Below are 17,614 nucleotides of genomic sequence, written 5' to 3'. Positions count from 1 at the left end.
AGTCCTGCACACTGAACTTTTCCCACCTAGAATAATTCCCACTCTTGTCCCAACCCTTGACCAGAATAACTCTCCCCTCACTGTGCAAATATTCTTCACATATCCCTTTCCCCATCCAATCAAAACAAACTTCCCCCCCACCCACTCTCTACCCAAAATAAACCCCCCTCCTGCCACCATCCAGAACACCCCTTTCCAGAATTCCCTATCTGAGATCCCGGATCAGACCACCATCCACCAGCCCCAAAAAGGGGACACACCTCAGCTAGCCACCTAGACCACCTGTACCCACCTTTTCCTATAGTGCTGCATGATAATGTACTGAACTCTATGCTAAACTCCAAGCCACAACTTGTGACTTCCTGGGAGAAATGACAGCAAGAGCTGAGGTACACACCTATTACTGAAGATCTTGCTATGGTTGTACACTTTGATCTCCAACATCTCTTCCATAATGTCTCCTCCATAATGAGGCCAGGTGAACTCCTGCAACATAAAAGCATTCCTGTTTCTTGCAAACAATTCAGAATTCTGCACAACAAAATATAAATGTTAAGTAAAATCAATCACCGATTTGGAGATGTTACGTAAAGTTTCAGCTGATTCAACATGAAAGAAAGACCCCGCACCTTTAGGCTTTTCATGTCTTCTCTTGCCTTTAGTCTAAGGTAACTTAACATATTCTAATTTACCCGAGCTCTAGACCTGACCTCTAGGTACCAATTCATGATTTGCATTTGGCTAGGGTTTCATTTTCCTAGGTGTTCTGGTTATTGTGCTAAATTCCACAAGTTCCTGCTCCCAAGTACTCGATAGGAAAGACGTAGAGGGATATGGGCCTAATGCACGGAAACGGAGTTAGTGTAGGTGGGCATGATGGTTGGCATGGATGAGGTGGACTGATTGGGCCCATTTCTGTGCTGTATGACTCTCTGATTCTATGAATTAAGACCTTGGAAAATGCTAACATGCCCAGATGTGGACAGAAGAAAGCAGATTCATATTCAAAAACCTCTGTCCAGTTTGTACAGACTGAGTCGAAGCCCAGTCCAGAGACAGACAGTGGGGAATGTTGGGAAGTGGCTGGGTCCCAGTCTGAGGAAGAGGGAGGTAGCTGAGGCCCCAGTCCTGATGTTTTAGTCAGCTTGAAAAGACTGAAAACACAAACTTCTGAACACTATTTGAGCTGCAACCCCCCAGATGATTGGCACTCAACTCTACCTGACCAACCCTCCAACCCAATCCCCTAACTTGACAAAACAACTCCCCCCCCACCACCCCCAAATCCATCCCATGACCTTCAGTATAGTCTTCAGGAAGCACTGCAACCATATTATGCAACTATCAACACTGATCTTGAACAGTCAAGAATACAGCTCCATTTCTGTAGCATTGATTCCAATTTCAGCATACCCCAACAAGTGCTTTACAGACAGTGAATTACCTTTGAAGTATAATGTAGAGAAAAGTACAACTAATTTGTACACGCAGATAGCACAAATGCCAAATAAGATGCTGATCAGTTAAATTGTTTTGGATTGTTGTTTAAGGAATAAATATGGGTTTAAGGGATAGTGCTTCCATTTGATGCCCCAGATAAGAGTTATTTGGAGCAGAAACTGCAAATTTTAAAAATATTTCAGTCACAGCCTCCAAAACTTTGCACCAGTTTTGCAAACTTTCCTAATAGTTGGTTCTCTGATAATAATAGATTCTGCAATCTCCACCCCATTTTACTTAAGGTGGGTCAACTTCTACCATGTAAACAATTGTGTAGGAGTCTCCACCCTTGAGCAGATTCTGCTCCTGAGTTCACTGATAATGCACAAAACAAATTTTGCAGCATTTCCTGGTTTATGACGCATTTGCTGAACCCTTTCTACTGCACCTATTTTTACTACTGTCTTCTCCTTCAAGTATGATAAAATATTGATGTAAGAAAAGTTCTTTTTACAATATTTTTATTGAATCCATGAAAAAAATAGAGTACATGCATGAGGAAAGAGAATAAAAATACTACTGAATACGTTGTATTAAATCATACTTAGATTACAATACTCTAAATTAATAATCACATATAGAAGTTAGTTAATAAAGGAAAAAAAAATTGAAATATTTTATTATAAAAGAAATCTACTCCCACTACCAAAACCCGAAGCTGTTAGATGGAAAAAAACAAGGAAAAACCTTTAAAAATGTAACGGTGTCGGCCAATATCTGCGTTTTAGTCCCCAAATCAGAGATTTTGAAAATAATTTTTTAAAAAGTCCCCACAGTGTTTGAAAAGTCTAGGTTAGATTCAAAAACTGAACAGCGAATCTTCTCTAGAGTCAAGTATGACATAACATCCCACAACCATTGAGCATGAGTAGGCTTTTTACAATATTTTTCAAAACAAAATATTGTAAAAAGAAGTTCTAAATTTATGGTTAAGTATGTGAATCCAAAATGATGAGAAAAATGTTCTTCAAATCTTGTACTGAAATATTAAGATGCTTGAGAGATTCATCCAACACTGAAAATACCTTTGCCTGATGTAAAAGTTCATATGGGTTTCGCATGGACCTGTAGTGAGAACCTGCACTATAAAAGTCTAGAATTCTATGAAAAGGTTCTCCACTGACACACCCAGCTTCACTAATGAGGGGAGGTTGTCAGTGAATTCCTATCTGTTTACCACTAATAGCACCAACTGAAGTGATGGGCCAATTTCTTCCCTTAGCTAAACAAATCACTTATCCAACACCATCCCAAAGCAATGACTCATTGGGCAGAGAGAGGGAACAAAAATTATAAACTGTTTTGTTTAAGAAAGATTGGTCACGATGGATACCTCCCATAGCCCATGATGTTTATTCCTGTTTTGAGTGGGTGCAGGTGGGCCACAAAAGTGGCTCAGATCTTAATTGTTCTTCCTGATGTGTTAGTGAAATGTGGATGGTAAGGCTCTGACCCCTGACATGACAAACCTATCTATCATCCATTTTTTGCTCTCAAAGTGCTTCCTCTATGGTGTCCTCTATGCACTGTACTGCTGCCGCAAAACAACAAATTTCATGTCATACAAGTCAGTGATAATAAATCTGATTCTGATTGTGTTCTAGATCCTGATTCCTGTCTTAGGATTCCAGCTGGAGAATGGATTTTGGGGAACATTGACCCTAAGTTGTGATGCCCTCCTTGATGAAATTCCCTGCTGATATTGACAGTATGAGGTTTCATTTTAAAAGAGTCAGTGAAGATCCAAAAAAACTGCAGATGCTGGAAATCTCAAACAAAAATATAAAATGCTGAAAGTACTCAGCAGGTCAGACCACATCCATGGGAAATGAAACAGAGTCAACGTTTCAGGTCAGAGACTCTTCATCAAAGATGGTGGCCTTTTTGTTTTTGAAAAGAGTCAGTCAGGTTCAAACCTAAGAAGTACAAAATAATCTATTGTGTTACTGAGCCCTCCACCCACAGAGCTGATATTATGTCACATATTGTTGTTCCATCTGTTTTGTAATTGTCTTACATTCCACAGAGCAAAGCGGTAAGGGAATGTGCAGTTACTAAGGGTAAAGAAATATTTGGTCACTGGATGAAACGCACCCAACAGAGAAATTTTGTTTTCTAAAATCTGTGTTGCAGATGAAATGACATTAACCCAAATATTAAATCTTACCTCATTGATGATAGCCTCATATTCACACTGTGGTCTTCTAGCAGAGTACGTGTAACCTGAGCAGATTAAGGAAAACATTCTTAATTATTTCACATCAGAAATGACAATGTTCATCCAATCCATATTGTTGTTATTCTAAGAATGTCTATCTACATATTTTTGAAGTGTAAGAACATCAAAAATTAAAGGACGATAAAGGACTTGGCCCAACAAATTCTGCAGCTGTGCATTCAAAATGTCACAACTGCACTTAGAGGGGACATCTTGGAGGGCTCATCCAGCAAGGCCATATGCGTATAGCTCAGCAATAAGAAAGGTACAATAACTATGATGGGGTTATACTATAGACCTCCTAATAGTCAGCAGGAGCTAGATGAACAGATATGTAGGCAGATCATGGAAAGATGTGAAAAAACAACAGGGTTATTGTCATGGGTGATTTTAACTTTCCCAGTGTTGACTGGGACCTCCTTAGTGCCAGGGACATAGATGGGGTAGAATATGTTAGGTGATTAGAGTCACAGAGTACAAAAGCAGGTCCTTTGGCCCAACTTGTCCATGCTGGCTGAGATGCCCACTTAAGCTAGTTCTATTGCTTCCAGGAGGGTTTCTTGAAACAATATGTCAATAGTCCAAGTTGAGATGGGATCTTGTACTGGGAAATGAGCATGGCCAGATGATCAAAGTTTCAGTGGATGCAACAGTTTGGATACAGTGATCATAATTCTGTAAGTTTTAAGATAGCTATGGATAAGACTGGTCCTTCAATGAAAGTGAGAATATAGGGGTAGGCTAATTATAACGTTATTAGGGAGGAATTGGGGAGAGTAGATTAGGAGCAGCTGTTAGGGGTAAATCTACAATGCTTTGCCTCCACAGTCGTTGCTTAACCTGCTGAGCTTCTTCAGCAGTTTGTTTTTTTGCTCTAGATTCCACCATCTGCAGTCTCTTGTGTCTCCAGGGAACGGAAGTACCCCTGGGAAATGAATGCAGTTTCATGGAGAACCTGCAAACACCTCACAGACAGCACTGGAAATCAGGATTGAACCGGAATTGATGTAGCTGTGAGGTAGCAGCTCTACCAGATCTGCCACTGTGTTGCCCTAGGCCATTCAGACCTTCTGCATTCCCCTGTATCACTCAAATCCCCTTAAGCCCTTTAACCTGCCAAAATCTCTGTTTCTATTTCCAGATTCCTGCTCAATCCTGATTTTTATCTCCTTCAATGGTGGAGACCAAGGAATTAGCCCTCCTAGTCCCTTGTTTTTCTTTCCTGTTTCCTTTATATTCCAAGGTCATTGTCTGATTTCAGCTTCATAAACCCTACTTATGTTTTTCCCTGGGGTACTTCAGTCAACATTTTGGGTCATGGCCCTGCATCGGGACTGAAAGATCTTTTTTAACTCAGAGGGTAGTCGAGGTATGGAATGGACTGCCTGAGACACTGGTGGAAGCAGGTACCCTCACAACAAGGCAAGTAAAGACAAAGAAAATTCAAAGATGTTTTATAAATTATCAAGAACAACAGGCTATCTAAAGAAATGGTTAGGCCTGTTAGGGACCAAAAAGGTTAAAAGGCAGAAGACGTGAACATAGAACATTACAGCACAGTACAGGTCCTTCAGCCCACAATGTTGTGCTGACATTTTATCCTGGTCTAAGATTTATCTAACCTTTCCCTCCCACATAGCCCTCCCCATTCCTCTATCATTCATGTGTCTAAGAGTCTTTTAAATGTCCCTAATGCATCTGCCTCCACCACCTCTGCTGGCAGTGCGTTCCACGTACCCACCACTCTCTGTGTAAAAAAAAACTTACCTCTGACATCCCCCTTATACCTTCCTCCAATCACCTTAAAATTATGCCCTCTTGTGTGAGCCATTTTCGCCCTGGGAAAAAGTCCCTGACTGTCCACTCGATCTATGCCTCTTATCATCTTGTGCACCTCTATCTGGTCACCTCTCATCCTCCTTCTCTCCAAAGAGAGAAGCCCGAGCTCACTCAACCTATCCTCATAAGACATGCTCTCCAATCCAGGCAGCATGCTGGTGCTGTATGGTTCTTGATGAATACTTTGTGGTTATTTGAAGGATTGAAGTCAACATTAGAACATAGAACAGTACAGCACAGGAACAGGCCCTTTGGCCCATGGTGTCTGTGCCAACCATAAGTAGTAGTTAAGAAGGCCAGGTACCATGGAACCATACAGCACAAAACAGGCCCTTCGGCCCACCATGTTGTGCCGTCCATCAAACCACTCTCACACTATCTAACCCTTTCCTCCTGCATATCCCTCTATCTCACATTCCTCCATGTGCCTATCCAACAAACTCTTGAACCTGTCCAATGTATCTGCCTCCACCACCACCCCAGGCAGTGCATTCCATGCACCAACCACTCTCTGGGTGAAAAACCTCCCCCTGACATCTCCCCTGAACCTCCCACCCATAACTTTAAAGCCATGCCCTCTCGTCTTGAGCATTGGTGCCCTGGAAAGGAGGCGTTGACTGTCTATCTATTCCTCTCAATATTTTATATTCCTCTATTATGTCTCCTCTCATCCTCCTCCTTTCCAGTGAATAAAGCCCTAGCACCTTAAGCCTCTCCTCATATTCCATATGCTCTAATCCAGGCAGCACCCTGGTAAATCTCCTCTGCACCCTCTCCAACGCCTCCACAATCCTTCCTATAATGCGGCGACCAAAACTGAACACAGTACTCTAAGTGTGGTCTAACTAGAGTTTTGTAAAGCTGCATCATCACTTTGCGGCTCTTAAACTCAATCCCACGACTTATGAAAGCTAACATCCCATAGGCCTTCTTAACTGCTCTATCCACCTGTGAGGCAACTTTCAGTGAACTGTGAATATGATCCCCAGATCCCTCTGCTCCTCTACACTGCCATTTACCTTGTACTCTGCCCTGGAGTTTGTCCTTCCAAAGTGTACCACCTCACACTTCTCCGGATTGAACTCCATCTGCCACTTGTCAGCCCAGCTCTGCATCCTATCAATATCCCTCTCTAAGTTCCGACAGCCCTCCACAGTATCCACAACACCGCCGATCTTAGTGTCGTCCACAAACTTACTAACCCAGCCTTCCACCCCCTCATCTAAGTCATCTATAAATATCACAAAAAGTGGAGGTCCCAGAACCGATCCCTGCGGGACACCACTAGTCACTGTCCTCCAATCCGAGGGCACTGCTTCCACCACAACCCTCTGCTTTCTACAGGCAAGCCAATTCCTAATCCACACAGCCAAGCTTCCTTGGATCCCTTGGCCGCTGACCTTCTGAAGAAGCCTACCATGAGGAATCTTATCAAACGCCTTACTAAAATCCATATAGACCACATCCACCGCACTACCCTCATCAATCTTCCTTGTCACCTCCTCAAAGAACTCTATCAGGCTTGTGAGGCAAGATCTTCCCTTCACAAAGCCATGCTGGCTGTCCCTAATCAGTCCATGATTCTCCAGGTGTTCATAGATCCTATCCCTTAGAATCCTTTCTAACAGCTTACCCACCACAGACGTAAGGCTCACCGGTCTGTAATTGCCTGGACTATCCCTACTACCTTTTTTGAACACGAGGACAACATTCGCCACCCTCCAATCCTCCGGCACCATCCCCGTGGACAACGAGGACTCAAAGATCCTTACCAGAGGTTCAACAATCTCCTCCCTCGCCTCTCGAAGCAGCCTGGGGAAAATCCCGTCAGGCCCCGGAGATTTATCTGTCTGGATATTATTTAACAACTTCAACACATCCTCTCTCTTGATATCTACAACCTCGAGAACATTACCCCTACTAGCACTCCCTTCCGCATCATCAAGACCCCCCTCCCTGGTGAATACCGAAGAGAAGTATTCATTGAGAAATTCTCCCACTTCCGCCGCCTCCAGGCACATTCTCCCACCTTTGCCTTTAATCAGACCTACCTTTACCCTAGCCATCCTCCTACCCTTCACGTACGTGAAAAAGGCCTTGGGATTTTCCTTAACCCTACTAGCCAAAGCCTTTTCATGTCCCCTTCTAGCTCTCCTCAGCCCTTTCTTAAGTTCCTTCCTCGCTACTCTATATTCCTCACGGCCCTGTCTGAACCTTGCTGCTTATACCTTATGTATGCTACCTTCTTCTCCCTAACTAGTCATTCCACCTCTCTCGTCACCCACGGTTCCTTCACCCTGCCATTCCTTCTCTGTCTCACTGGGACATATTTATCCCTAACATTCTGCGTAAGATCCCTGAACATCAACCACATCTCCAATGGTACATTTCCCTTCAAAAAGGTCATCCCACTTTACACTCCCAAGTTCTCTCCTTATAGCCTCGTAGTTCGCCCTTCCCCAATTAAATATCTTCTTGTCCTCTCTGCACCTGTCCCTGTCCATGACAATTTTAAAGGTTATGGAGCAATGGTCACTGTCCCCCAAATGCTCACCCACCAATAGATCCTTCACCTGTCCCGGTTCATTTCCTAAAACTAGATCTAACATGGCATTCCCTCTAGTCGGCCTGTCAACATACTGCGTCAGGAATCCCTCCTGGACACATTTAACAAATTCCGTCCCATCTAAACCTTTGGCACTAAGCAGGTTCCAGTCTATATTTGGGAAGTTGAAGTCTCCCATTATAACAACCCTGTTATTTTTGCTTCTCTCCAAACACTGCCTGCCAATCTGCTCCTCTATATCTCTACTGCTACCGGGGGGCCTATAGAATACTCCTAGTAGAGTAACTGCTCCTTTCTTGTTCCTTAATTCCACCCATATGAACTCTAGAGATGATCCTTCTACAACATCCATCTTTTCCACAGCCGTAACAGTGTCCCTCACCAGTATCGCCACCCCTCCTCCTCTTCTCCCCCCTTCCCTATTCCTCTTAAAACACCGAAAACCAGGAATATTCAATATCCACTCCTCTCTTGACGTCAACCACGTCTCAGTAATAGCCATGATATCATAGTCCCCCATACTTATCCAAACCCTCAGTTCATCCCCCTTATTCCTGACACTTCTTGCATTTAAGTAAACACACTTCAGTCCATCTACCTTACTACTTTTATAGCCTGTATTCTGCTTCTCCTTCCCCAAAGCCTCTCTACCTGTTTGATCTAACTTTTCCCCATTCCCTTCTTCCTCTGACCTACTCCTCCAGTTCCCTTCTCCCTCACAAACTAGTTTAAACCCTCCCGAACCACCCTAGCAAATCTTGCCGCAAGGATATTGGCCCCCTTCTGGTTGGGGTGTAACCCGTCCTCTCTGTACAGGTCCCACGTTCCCGAGAAGAGATCCCAATGATCCAGAAATGATGGTTGAAAAATGATAGTGATCAGAGTTTCTGCAATTTCCTCCTTTGTATCTTTTACAGCCAGGATATATTTTATCTGGGCTTGATGATATATTCACATATATATTATGACGTGCATCACATTAAAGCTTCCTCTTTCACTATGCTTATCCCATCCAATATTTCACACCTGCTTAGTGCCAAAGGTTTAGATGGGACGGAATTTGTTAAATGTGTCCAGGAGGGATTCCTGACGCAGTATGTTGACAGGCCGACTAGAGGGAATGCCATGTTAGATCTAGTTTTAGGAAATGAACCGGGACAGGTGAAGGATCTATTGGTGGGTGAGCATTTGGGGGACAGTGACCATTGCTCCATAACCTTTAAAATTGTCATGGACAGGGACAGGTGCAGAGAGGACAAGAAGATATTTAATTGGGGAAGGGCGAACTACGAGGCTATAAGGAGAGAACTTGGGAGTGTAAAGTGGGATGACCTTTTTGAAGGGAAATGTACCATTGGAGATGTGGTTGATGTTCAGGGATCTTACGCAGAATGTTAGGGATAAATATGTCCCAGTGAGGCAGAGAAGGAATGGCAGGGTGAAGGAACCGTGGGTGACGAGAGAGGTGGAATGACTAGTTAGGGAGAAGAAGGTAGCATACATAAGGTATAAGCAGCAAGGTTCAGACAGGGCCTTGAGGGATATAGAGTAGCGAGGAAGGAACTTAAGAAAGGGCTGAGGAGAGCTAGAAGGGGACATGAAAAGGCTTTGGCTAGTAGGGTTAAGGAAAATCCCAAGGCCTTTTTCACGTACGTGAAGGGTAGGAGGATGGCTAGGGTAAAGGTAGGTCCTATTAAGGACAAAGGTGGGAGAATTTGCCTGGAGGCGGCGGAAGTGGGAGAAGTTCTCAATGAGTACTTCTCTTCGGTATTCACCAGGGAGGGGGGTCTTGATGATGCGGAAGGGAGTGCTGGTAGGGGTAATATTCTCGAGGTTGTAGATATCAAGAGAGAGGATGTGTTGAAGTTGTTAAATAATATTGAGACAGATAAATCTCCGGGGCCTGATGGGATTTTCCCCAGGCTGTTTCGAGAGGCTAGGGAGGAGATTGTTGAACCTCTGGTAAGGATCTTTGAGTCCTCGTTGTCCATGGGGATGGTGCCGGAGGATTGGAGGGTGGTGAATGTTGTCCCCTTGTTCAAAAAAGGTAAAGGGATAGGCCAGGGAATTATAGACCGGTGAGTCTCACATCTGTGGTGGGTAAGCTGTTAGAAAGGATTCTAAGGGATAGGATTTATGAACACCTTGAGAATCATGGAATGATTAGGGACAGCCAGCATGGCTTTGTGAAGGGAAGATCTTGCCTCACAAGCCTGATAGAGTTCTTTGAGGAGGTGACCAGGAAGATTGATGAGGGCAGTGCGGTGGATGTGGTTTGCATGGATCTTAGTAAGACATTTGATAAGGTTCCTCATGGTAGTCGTCTTCAGAAGGTCAGCGGCCAAGGGATCCAAGGAAGCTTGGCTGTGTGGATTAGGAATTGGCTTGCCTGTAGAAAGCAGAGGGTTGTGGTGGAAGGAGCGCCCTCGGATTGGAAGGCAGTGACTAGTGGTGTCCTGCAGGGATCGGTTCTGGGACCTCTACTTTTTGTGATATTTATAGATGACTTAGATGAGGGGGTGGCGGGCTGGGTTAATAAGTTTGCAGATGACACTAAGATAGGCGGTGTTGTGGATAGTGTGGAGGGCTGTCGGAGCTTACAGAGGGATATTGATAGGATGCAGAGCTGGGCTGACAAGTGGCAGATGGAGTTCAATCCGGAGAAGTGTGAGGTGGTACACTTTGGAAGGACAAACTCCAGGGCAGAGTACTGGGTGAATGGCAAGGTACTTGGCAGTGTGGAGGAGCAGAGGGATCTGGGGGTTCATATTCACAGTTCATTGAAAGTTGCCTCACAGGTGGAAAGAGCAGTTAAGAAGGCCAATGGGATGTTAGCTTTCATAAGTCGCGGGATTGAGTTTAAAAGCTGCGAGGTGATGATGCAGCTTTACAAAACTCTAGTTAGACCACACTTAGAGTACTGTGTTCAGTTCTGGTCGCCTCATTATAGGAAGGATGTAGAGGCGTTGGAGAGGGTGCAGAGGAGATTTACCAGGATGCTGCCTGGATTGGAGAGTATTGAATATGAGGAGAGGCTTAAGGTGCTAGGGCTTTATTCACTGGAAAGGAGGAGGATGAGAGGAGATACGATAGAGGTATATAAAATACTGAGAGGAATAGATAGAGTAGACAGTCAGCGCCTCCTTCCCAGGGCACTAATGCTCAAGACGAGAGGGCATGGCTTTAAGGTTATGGGTGGGAGGTTCAGGGGAGATGTCAGGGGGAGGTTTTTCACCCAGAGAGTGGTTGGTGCATGGAATGCACTGCCTGGGGTGGTGGTGGAGGCAGATACATTGAACAGGTTCAAGAGCTTGTTGGATAGGCATATGGAGGAGTGTGGGATGGGGGGGATATGCAGGAGGAAGGGGTTAGGTAGTGTGAGGGTGGTTTGATGGACGGCACAACATGGTGGGCCGAAGGGCCTGTTTTGTGCTGTATGGTTCTATGGTTCTAAACATGTGGTGTTAGAGTTCAGAGAACAGCTAACACTGAACACTTCAAAATGGAGGAAGGGATAACTTTGGTAATGACCAAATTATAGGAATCCATTCTAAAGGAACAATATAAATCTTTCCTTTGAAAAACTCAGATTAATCAGGGGTAGTCAGCATGGAATTGTTAAGGAAAGCTCAGATCTGACGAAGTTGATTGAATTTTTTGAGTCAACCAGGAGGGTTAAATAGGTCAGTGCATTTGACACAATATAAGGAGTTTAGCAGGGCTTAAAAGCTCGTGGAATCTGAAGGTCGGGGTGGGGGGGGGGGGAGGGGTGAAAAAAGAAATCAGATCCAAAATTGGTTCAGTGGCAGGAAGCAAAGGGTAATATGTTCCTGTGACGGGGAGGCTGTTACCGGTGGGGTTCTGCAGAACTCATACTGGGCCCATTGCTTGATTGAAGTGACTTATTGGTATTTGTTTATTATTGTCACTTTACCGAGTACAGTGAAAAGCTTGTCTTACAAACTGATTGTACAGGTCAATTCATTACACAGTGCAGTTACATTGAGTTAGTACAAAGTGCATTGATGTACAGGTAAAAACAGTAACAGTACAGAGTAAAGTGTCACAGCGACAGAGGAAGTGCAGTGCAATAAGGTGCAAGGTCACAACAAGGTAGATCGTGAGGTCATAGTCCATCTCATTGTATAAGGGAACTATTCAATAGTCTTATCACAGTGGGGTAGAAGCTGTCCTTAAGTCTGGTGGTACGTGCCCTCAGGCTCCTGTATCTTCTACCAGATGGAAGGGGAGAGAAGAGAGAATGTCCAGGTTGGGTGGGGTTTTTAATTATGCTGGCTGTTTCATGAAGACAACGAGAGGTAAAGATAGAGTCCAAAGAGGGGAGGCTGGTGTCCGTGATGTGCTGGGCTGTGTCCACAACTCTCTGCAGCTTCTTGCGGTCCTGGGCAGAGCAGTTGCCATACCAAGCCATGATACATCCAGATAGGATGCTTTCAATGGTGCATTGGTAAAAGTTGGTGAGAGTCAAAGGGGACAAACCAAATTTCTTTAGCCTCCTGAGGAAGTAGAGGTGCTGGTGAGCTTTCTTGGCTATGGCATCTATGTGATTTGACCAGGACAGGCTGTTGGTGATGTTCACACCCAGGAACTTGAAGCTCTCAACCCTCTTGACCTCAGCACCATTGATGTAGACAGGTGCATGTACACTGTCCTCTTTCCTGAAGTCAATGACCAGCTCTTTTGTTTTGTTGATATTGAGGGAAAGGTTGTTGTCATGACACCATTCCACTAAGCTCTCTATCTCCTTCCTGTACTCCAACTCATCGCTGTTGGAGATACGGCCTACAACGGTGGTATCATCTGCAAACTTGTAGATGGAGTTAGAGCAGAATAAACTTAGGAATAAATTTAAGGGGCAGGATAAAGAATAGGCAGAGTTCTGGTTAGGGTTAGGGTTAGCAGTGGCTGGCAGTGAGGAGGAAAGCTGTAGGCTGAAGGAAGATATGGATGGTTTGGTCAGTTGGGCAGAAAAGTGCCAAATGAAATTAATCCAGGGAGGTGTAAGACACGTGCAACATGGTCCATTGCTTTCTGAATATATATAAGTGACTTAAGTCCAAGTTGGACCCAAAATATTGACTGCTTCTCTTTCCACAGATGCCGCCTGACCTGCTAAGTTTTATCAGCATTTTCTATATTTACTTCAATGGGCTAAGTTTCTTCCTTACGTTTTACAACACTTCCATGATTTTCCTTCCTCTCCTCTAGCATTAACACATTCTGCAGTCTTCCTACTAATTCTAAGCCCACTATTTTTCGCTAGCATTTCACTGCATAAATTCTTGTCAAAACACTTTTTAAAATTAACCAAGAAGGTTTTGGACTTTTCTAGATAGATTTTTTTATATCAGAAAAAAAACCAAATTTTCAAGCTGGAAACCTTGCATTCTAGAGGAACTGTAGTGAATATCTGTCTGCAACTGCCTTCAAATCAGAGTATTAGCTTCTTATTTTGACACCAAGAAGAGCATTAAGATTATCATTTTGACTCTTGAAGCACATTAAGCTGGATAGGTCCCTTGGATTTATGGGATTTATTCCAGGTTATTGGGACTGGCTAGAGAGGAGATTGCTGGGGCCTCGCCAGAGATCTTTGTATCTTTAAAGAAGATTCGCTAGTGAGGTCCCAGAGGATTGGAGAATAACCAGTGTTGTTCCTTGGTTAAAAAGAGCAATAGCGACAAACCAAGAAACTATAGGCTGGTGAGCCTTACATGTCGTAGGGAAATTATTGGAGAAGATCCTTAGGGATAGGATCTATTCACCTGGAAAAGCACAGACTTATTGGGAACAGTCAGCACGGCTTTGTGCGGGGCAGATCATGTCCTACAAACATGACTGAGTTTCTTGAGAAGGTGACAAAGATGGTTGATGAGGCTAGGGTAGTGGATATTGTCAACATGGATCTTAGTAAGGAATTTGACCAAGACCCTCATGGAAGACTGATCCAGAAGATGAAGATGCGTGGGATCCATGGTGACTTGGTAGTTTGGATTCAGATTTGGCCTGGCCATAGAAGACAGAGGGTGGTGGTGGAAGAGTGATCTTCTGGCTGGAGGTCTGTTACCAGTGGGGATCAGTGCTGGGACCTGTGTTGTTTGTGATGTATAAAAATAATTTGAGCAAAAATGTAGGTGGACTGATTACTAAGTTCACAGATGACAGAAAAATTGGTGGAGTTGTAGTGAGTGAGGAAGATTGTCAAAGGATATAGAAGAGTTGGAAATATGAGTGGAAAAATGGCAGATAAAGTTTAATCTGGACAATTGTGAGATGTTGCACTTTGGGAGGGCAAATATAAGAGGAAAGTATACAGTGAATGAAAGGACCCTTAGGAGCATTGATGTACAGAGGGATCTTGGGGTGAGAGTCCATAGCTCCCTGAAAGTGGCAACACAAGTATATCGAGTGGTAAAAAATATGTGCACCATGCTTGCCTTGATCAGTTGGGGCACTGACTATAAAAGTCAGGAAATCATGTTGCAACTGTATAAAATTTTGGTTAGATCACATATGGAGTAGTGTGTGGAGTTCTTGTCGGCACATTGCAGGATGTATGTGGAGGCTTTGGAGAGGGTGCAGAAGAGGTTCACCAGGATGTTGCCTGGATTAGACAGTATTTGCTATAAGGAGAGGTTGGACAAACTTGGACTGTTTTCTCTGAAGCATCAGAGACTGAGGGGAGACCTGACAGAAGGATAGAAAATAATAAGAGGCATAGATAGAGTAGATAGAGTCTTTTTCCCCAGGGTGGAAATGTCAAATACTAGAGGGAATGGTGTAAGGTGAGAGGAGTAAAAGTTTATAACACATGACCTTCCCACACTAAGCCATGCTGACTATCCCTAATGTCTATGTATTTCCAGATGTGAGTTGATCCCATCCCTAAGAATTTTACCCAATAATTTCCCTGCTGTTGCTGCAAGACTCACTGGCCTAAAATTTCCTAGCTTGTCCCTGTTGGCCGACTTAAACAAGGGATAATGTTGGCTATTCCTCATTCTTCTGGCACATTGTCCATGGTTAAAGAGGTTAAAAAGATCTCTGTCAAGGCCCCAGAAATCTCCTAATTTGCTTCCTTCAGTATTCTGGGATAGATCCCATCAGGCCCTTGAGACTTATCCACCTTAATGTTCTTTAAGAGCCCTAACACTTCCTCCTTCTTGATGTTAATGTTCTCTGAAATATCAGCATACCCCTCCCTGATCTCACTGTCCTCCATGTCCTTCTCCTTGGTGAATACTATTGTGAAATACTGACTTAGTACGTTGCCCATTTCCTCTGGCTTCAGGCATAAATTCCCTCCTTTGTCCTTGAGTGATCTTACCCCCTCCTTAGTGGCCATCTTATTTTTAATGTACCTGTTAAATGCCTTGGGTTTCTCTCTAATCCCACTCACTAAGGACATTTCATGGCCCCTTTTAGCCCTCTTGATTTGCAGTTTAATGTCTCTTAAGGTCTCAAAAAAGAAATTGGCTTCAATACGTGCTAAGTGACAAGGCTGTTCATCTGATTCAGCCGTGACGGTAATGCTGACACCGGGTGCGACTGCACAAAATCTGGAGTTGTTTCCGCTGTGTGAACTGGGACTTGGGTATGAGGAAGAACATACCCTTACCCCTCCACACAAAACAGAATCCTGAACAATGTCTACAATGGCACACACACAGGGTGCTGTGGGTATCTGTCCTGGCGTCTATCGCATCGTCCCGGATCCCATACCCACAATCTCGCCGCCGGGACTGCTTCAAGAAGAGGCAAATCCGGAGAGTTAGGCAGATCCTTACCTCTGAATGTGGCCGAGATGAGTCTGTCATATTTGCCGCCGAGGTTAGAAATCTTCTTCAGAAACAGTGTAAGCGACATGATGAGACTTCAGACTTCGCCGCCAGACTTTCAAACCTGTTGGTTCCCTGGTTAACTTTCAGGTCTTGCACCTGTTCCCATCCTCCATATCTCTGACTCCAGTCCCGGAGGCTGCTTCTCCGCGGCTCGGCTGGGCAGGGCTGAGCAACAACTTGCTCAATCAGATTCTTTTTAAATCAGTCAAAGAACCCACGCCCAATGCAGCAACTTCACAAAACCTGTGGCGTTTCCGCTTTCCATCCAGGATAAATATTAACAAGGTAAATTACTTAAATATACACCTCAGATGTTCGTTCCTTCCCACACAAACTGCCTTTCACCAGTAACTCCCCATTGTAAACACATATGGTGTTAACGCTCTCCGCAGAAACTGATTCCTCATTCCAGAAGCATCCCGCGAAGGTGGCCCGGCCCAGCACCTTGGGCTGCCCATTCGCTAAACAATCCGTCGGTTTACCGAGGAATGTTTACCGTCTTTCATGCATACTTGCTGGTGAAGTAATAACAAAGTGGCGCATATCCTTATCACCACAGTATCTGTTTGTGGCGTATATGAAGCAGGATCTCGTCAACAACGTTCAGGCATGGCTGGTAACTTGCAGGTAACATTCGGGCCACAGGAGCGACCCAGAGACCATTTTCAGCAAGTGAGAGATCACCTACCCTGAAGTTCAACAACATTATCGCTGGCGAGTCTCCTACCATCAGCTTCCTCCCATAAACCAGAAAATGTTGGAAATAATCAACAGGTCAGGCAGAAACAAAACCAGAGATGTTGGAGATACTCGGCAGATCAGGCAGCATCTGTGGAAAGAGAAACAGAGTTAACACTTCAGGTGTGACCTGCTGAACACTTCCTGCATTTTCTCTTTTTACTTCAGGTTTCAAGTAACTGCAGTATTTTGCATTCGGATCCATTTGACCTCACTGGAACACCAACAATCTCGAGGGAGCGTGGCAGGCTAGATACAGGAGTGCAAGAATTTGGGGCCACAGTCACACAGTCAGGACAGAGATGAGAAGAAATTTCTTCATCAGGATCGTTGTGAATTTTGGAATTTTCTACTAAAAAAAACCCTGTGGACACTTAAGTCATTAAGAATATTCAAAAAATCTATGGAATTATGGATAGTGAGAGAATAAAGGTTCATGACGTTAGTACAGAGAAAAGACACTGAGGTGAAATAAAATCAATCATGAATTTAATGAATGGTGCAGCAGACTGAGGGCTGAATGGCCTACTGTCTCTCTCTCTCATGTTCCATTTCTTATGCAGTTTCCTGGTTGGGGGAGAGGTAGTTGGAGTGAGTGGAGGTGTCACCATTTACCAAAAACTTAATCAAAATGAAAAACTAGGACAAGAATAGAAACTCATACACAAGCAAATGAAGAACTCCACTTTCCTGTTTTTCCACTAAAGTGAAAGGCTGCATATTTTTTCAAATAACATTCCACCTGCTATGTCTTTGTCCATTGATTTTGCCTCTGTATAGCAAACAAACGATCTGCTGGCGGAACTCAGTGAGTAAAGCAGCATCTGCTGGGGGAAAGGAATTGACGTTGTTTCGGGTCGAAACCCTGCAGCAGGGTGTAGAGGGAATTTA

At 44.1% G+C, this 17,614-nt stretch overlaps 1 protein-coding gene across 2 annotated transcripts in view; it reads right to left on the bottom strand.

Annotated features, from left to right (window-relative positions):
• The window catches only part of fer1l4 (fer-1 like family member 4), a 207,748-nt gene extending 191,613 nt beyond the window's left edge, over nt 1–16,135 (bottom strand). For both annotated transcript variants that reach the window (XM_052031437.1, XM_052031438.1), the window contains exons 1-3: nt 15,932–16,135; nt 3,668–3,723; nt 398–486 (exon numbers count right to left, since the gene is read on the bottom strand). In XM_052031437.1, coding sequence (XP_051887397.1) covers nt 398–486; nt 3,668–3,723; nt 15,932–16,010 — 224 coding nt within the window. In that variant the 5' untranslated portion in view covers nt 16,011–16,135. The remainder of the gene's footprint in view (nt 1–397; nt 487–3,667; nt 3,724–15,931) is intronic.
• Between the last annotated feature and the right edge of the window lie 1,479 nt (nt 16,136–17,614).

The sequence above is a fragment of the Pristis pectinata genome, chromosome 16 (assembly GCF_009764475.1).
Source record: "Pristis pectinata isolate sPriPec2 chromosome 16, sPriPec2.1.pri, whole genome shotgun sequence".
NCBI classification, from domain to species: domain Eukaryota; kingdom Metazoa; phylum Chordata; class Chondrichthyes; order Rhinopristiformes; family Pristidae; genus Pristis; species Pristis pectinata.
This window is presented reverse-complemented; position numbering and strand designations above follow the sequence as displayed.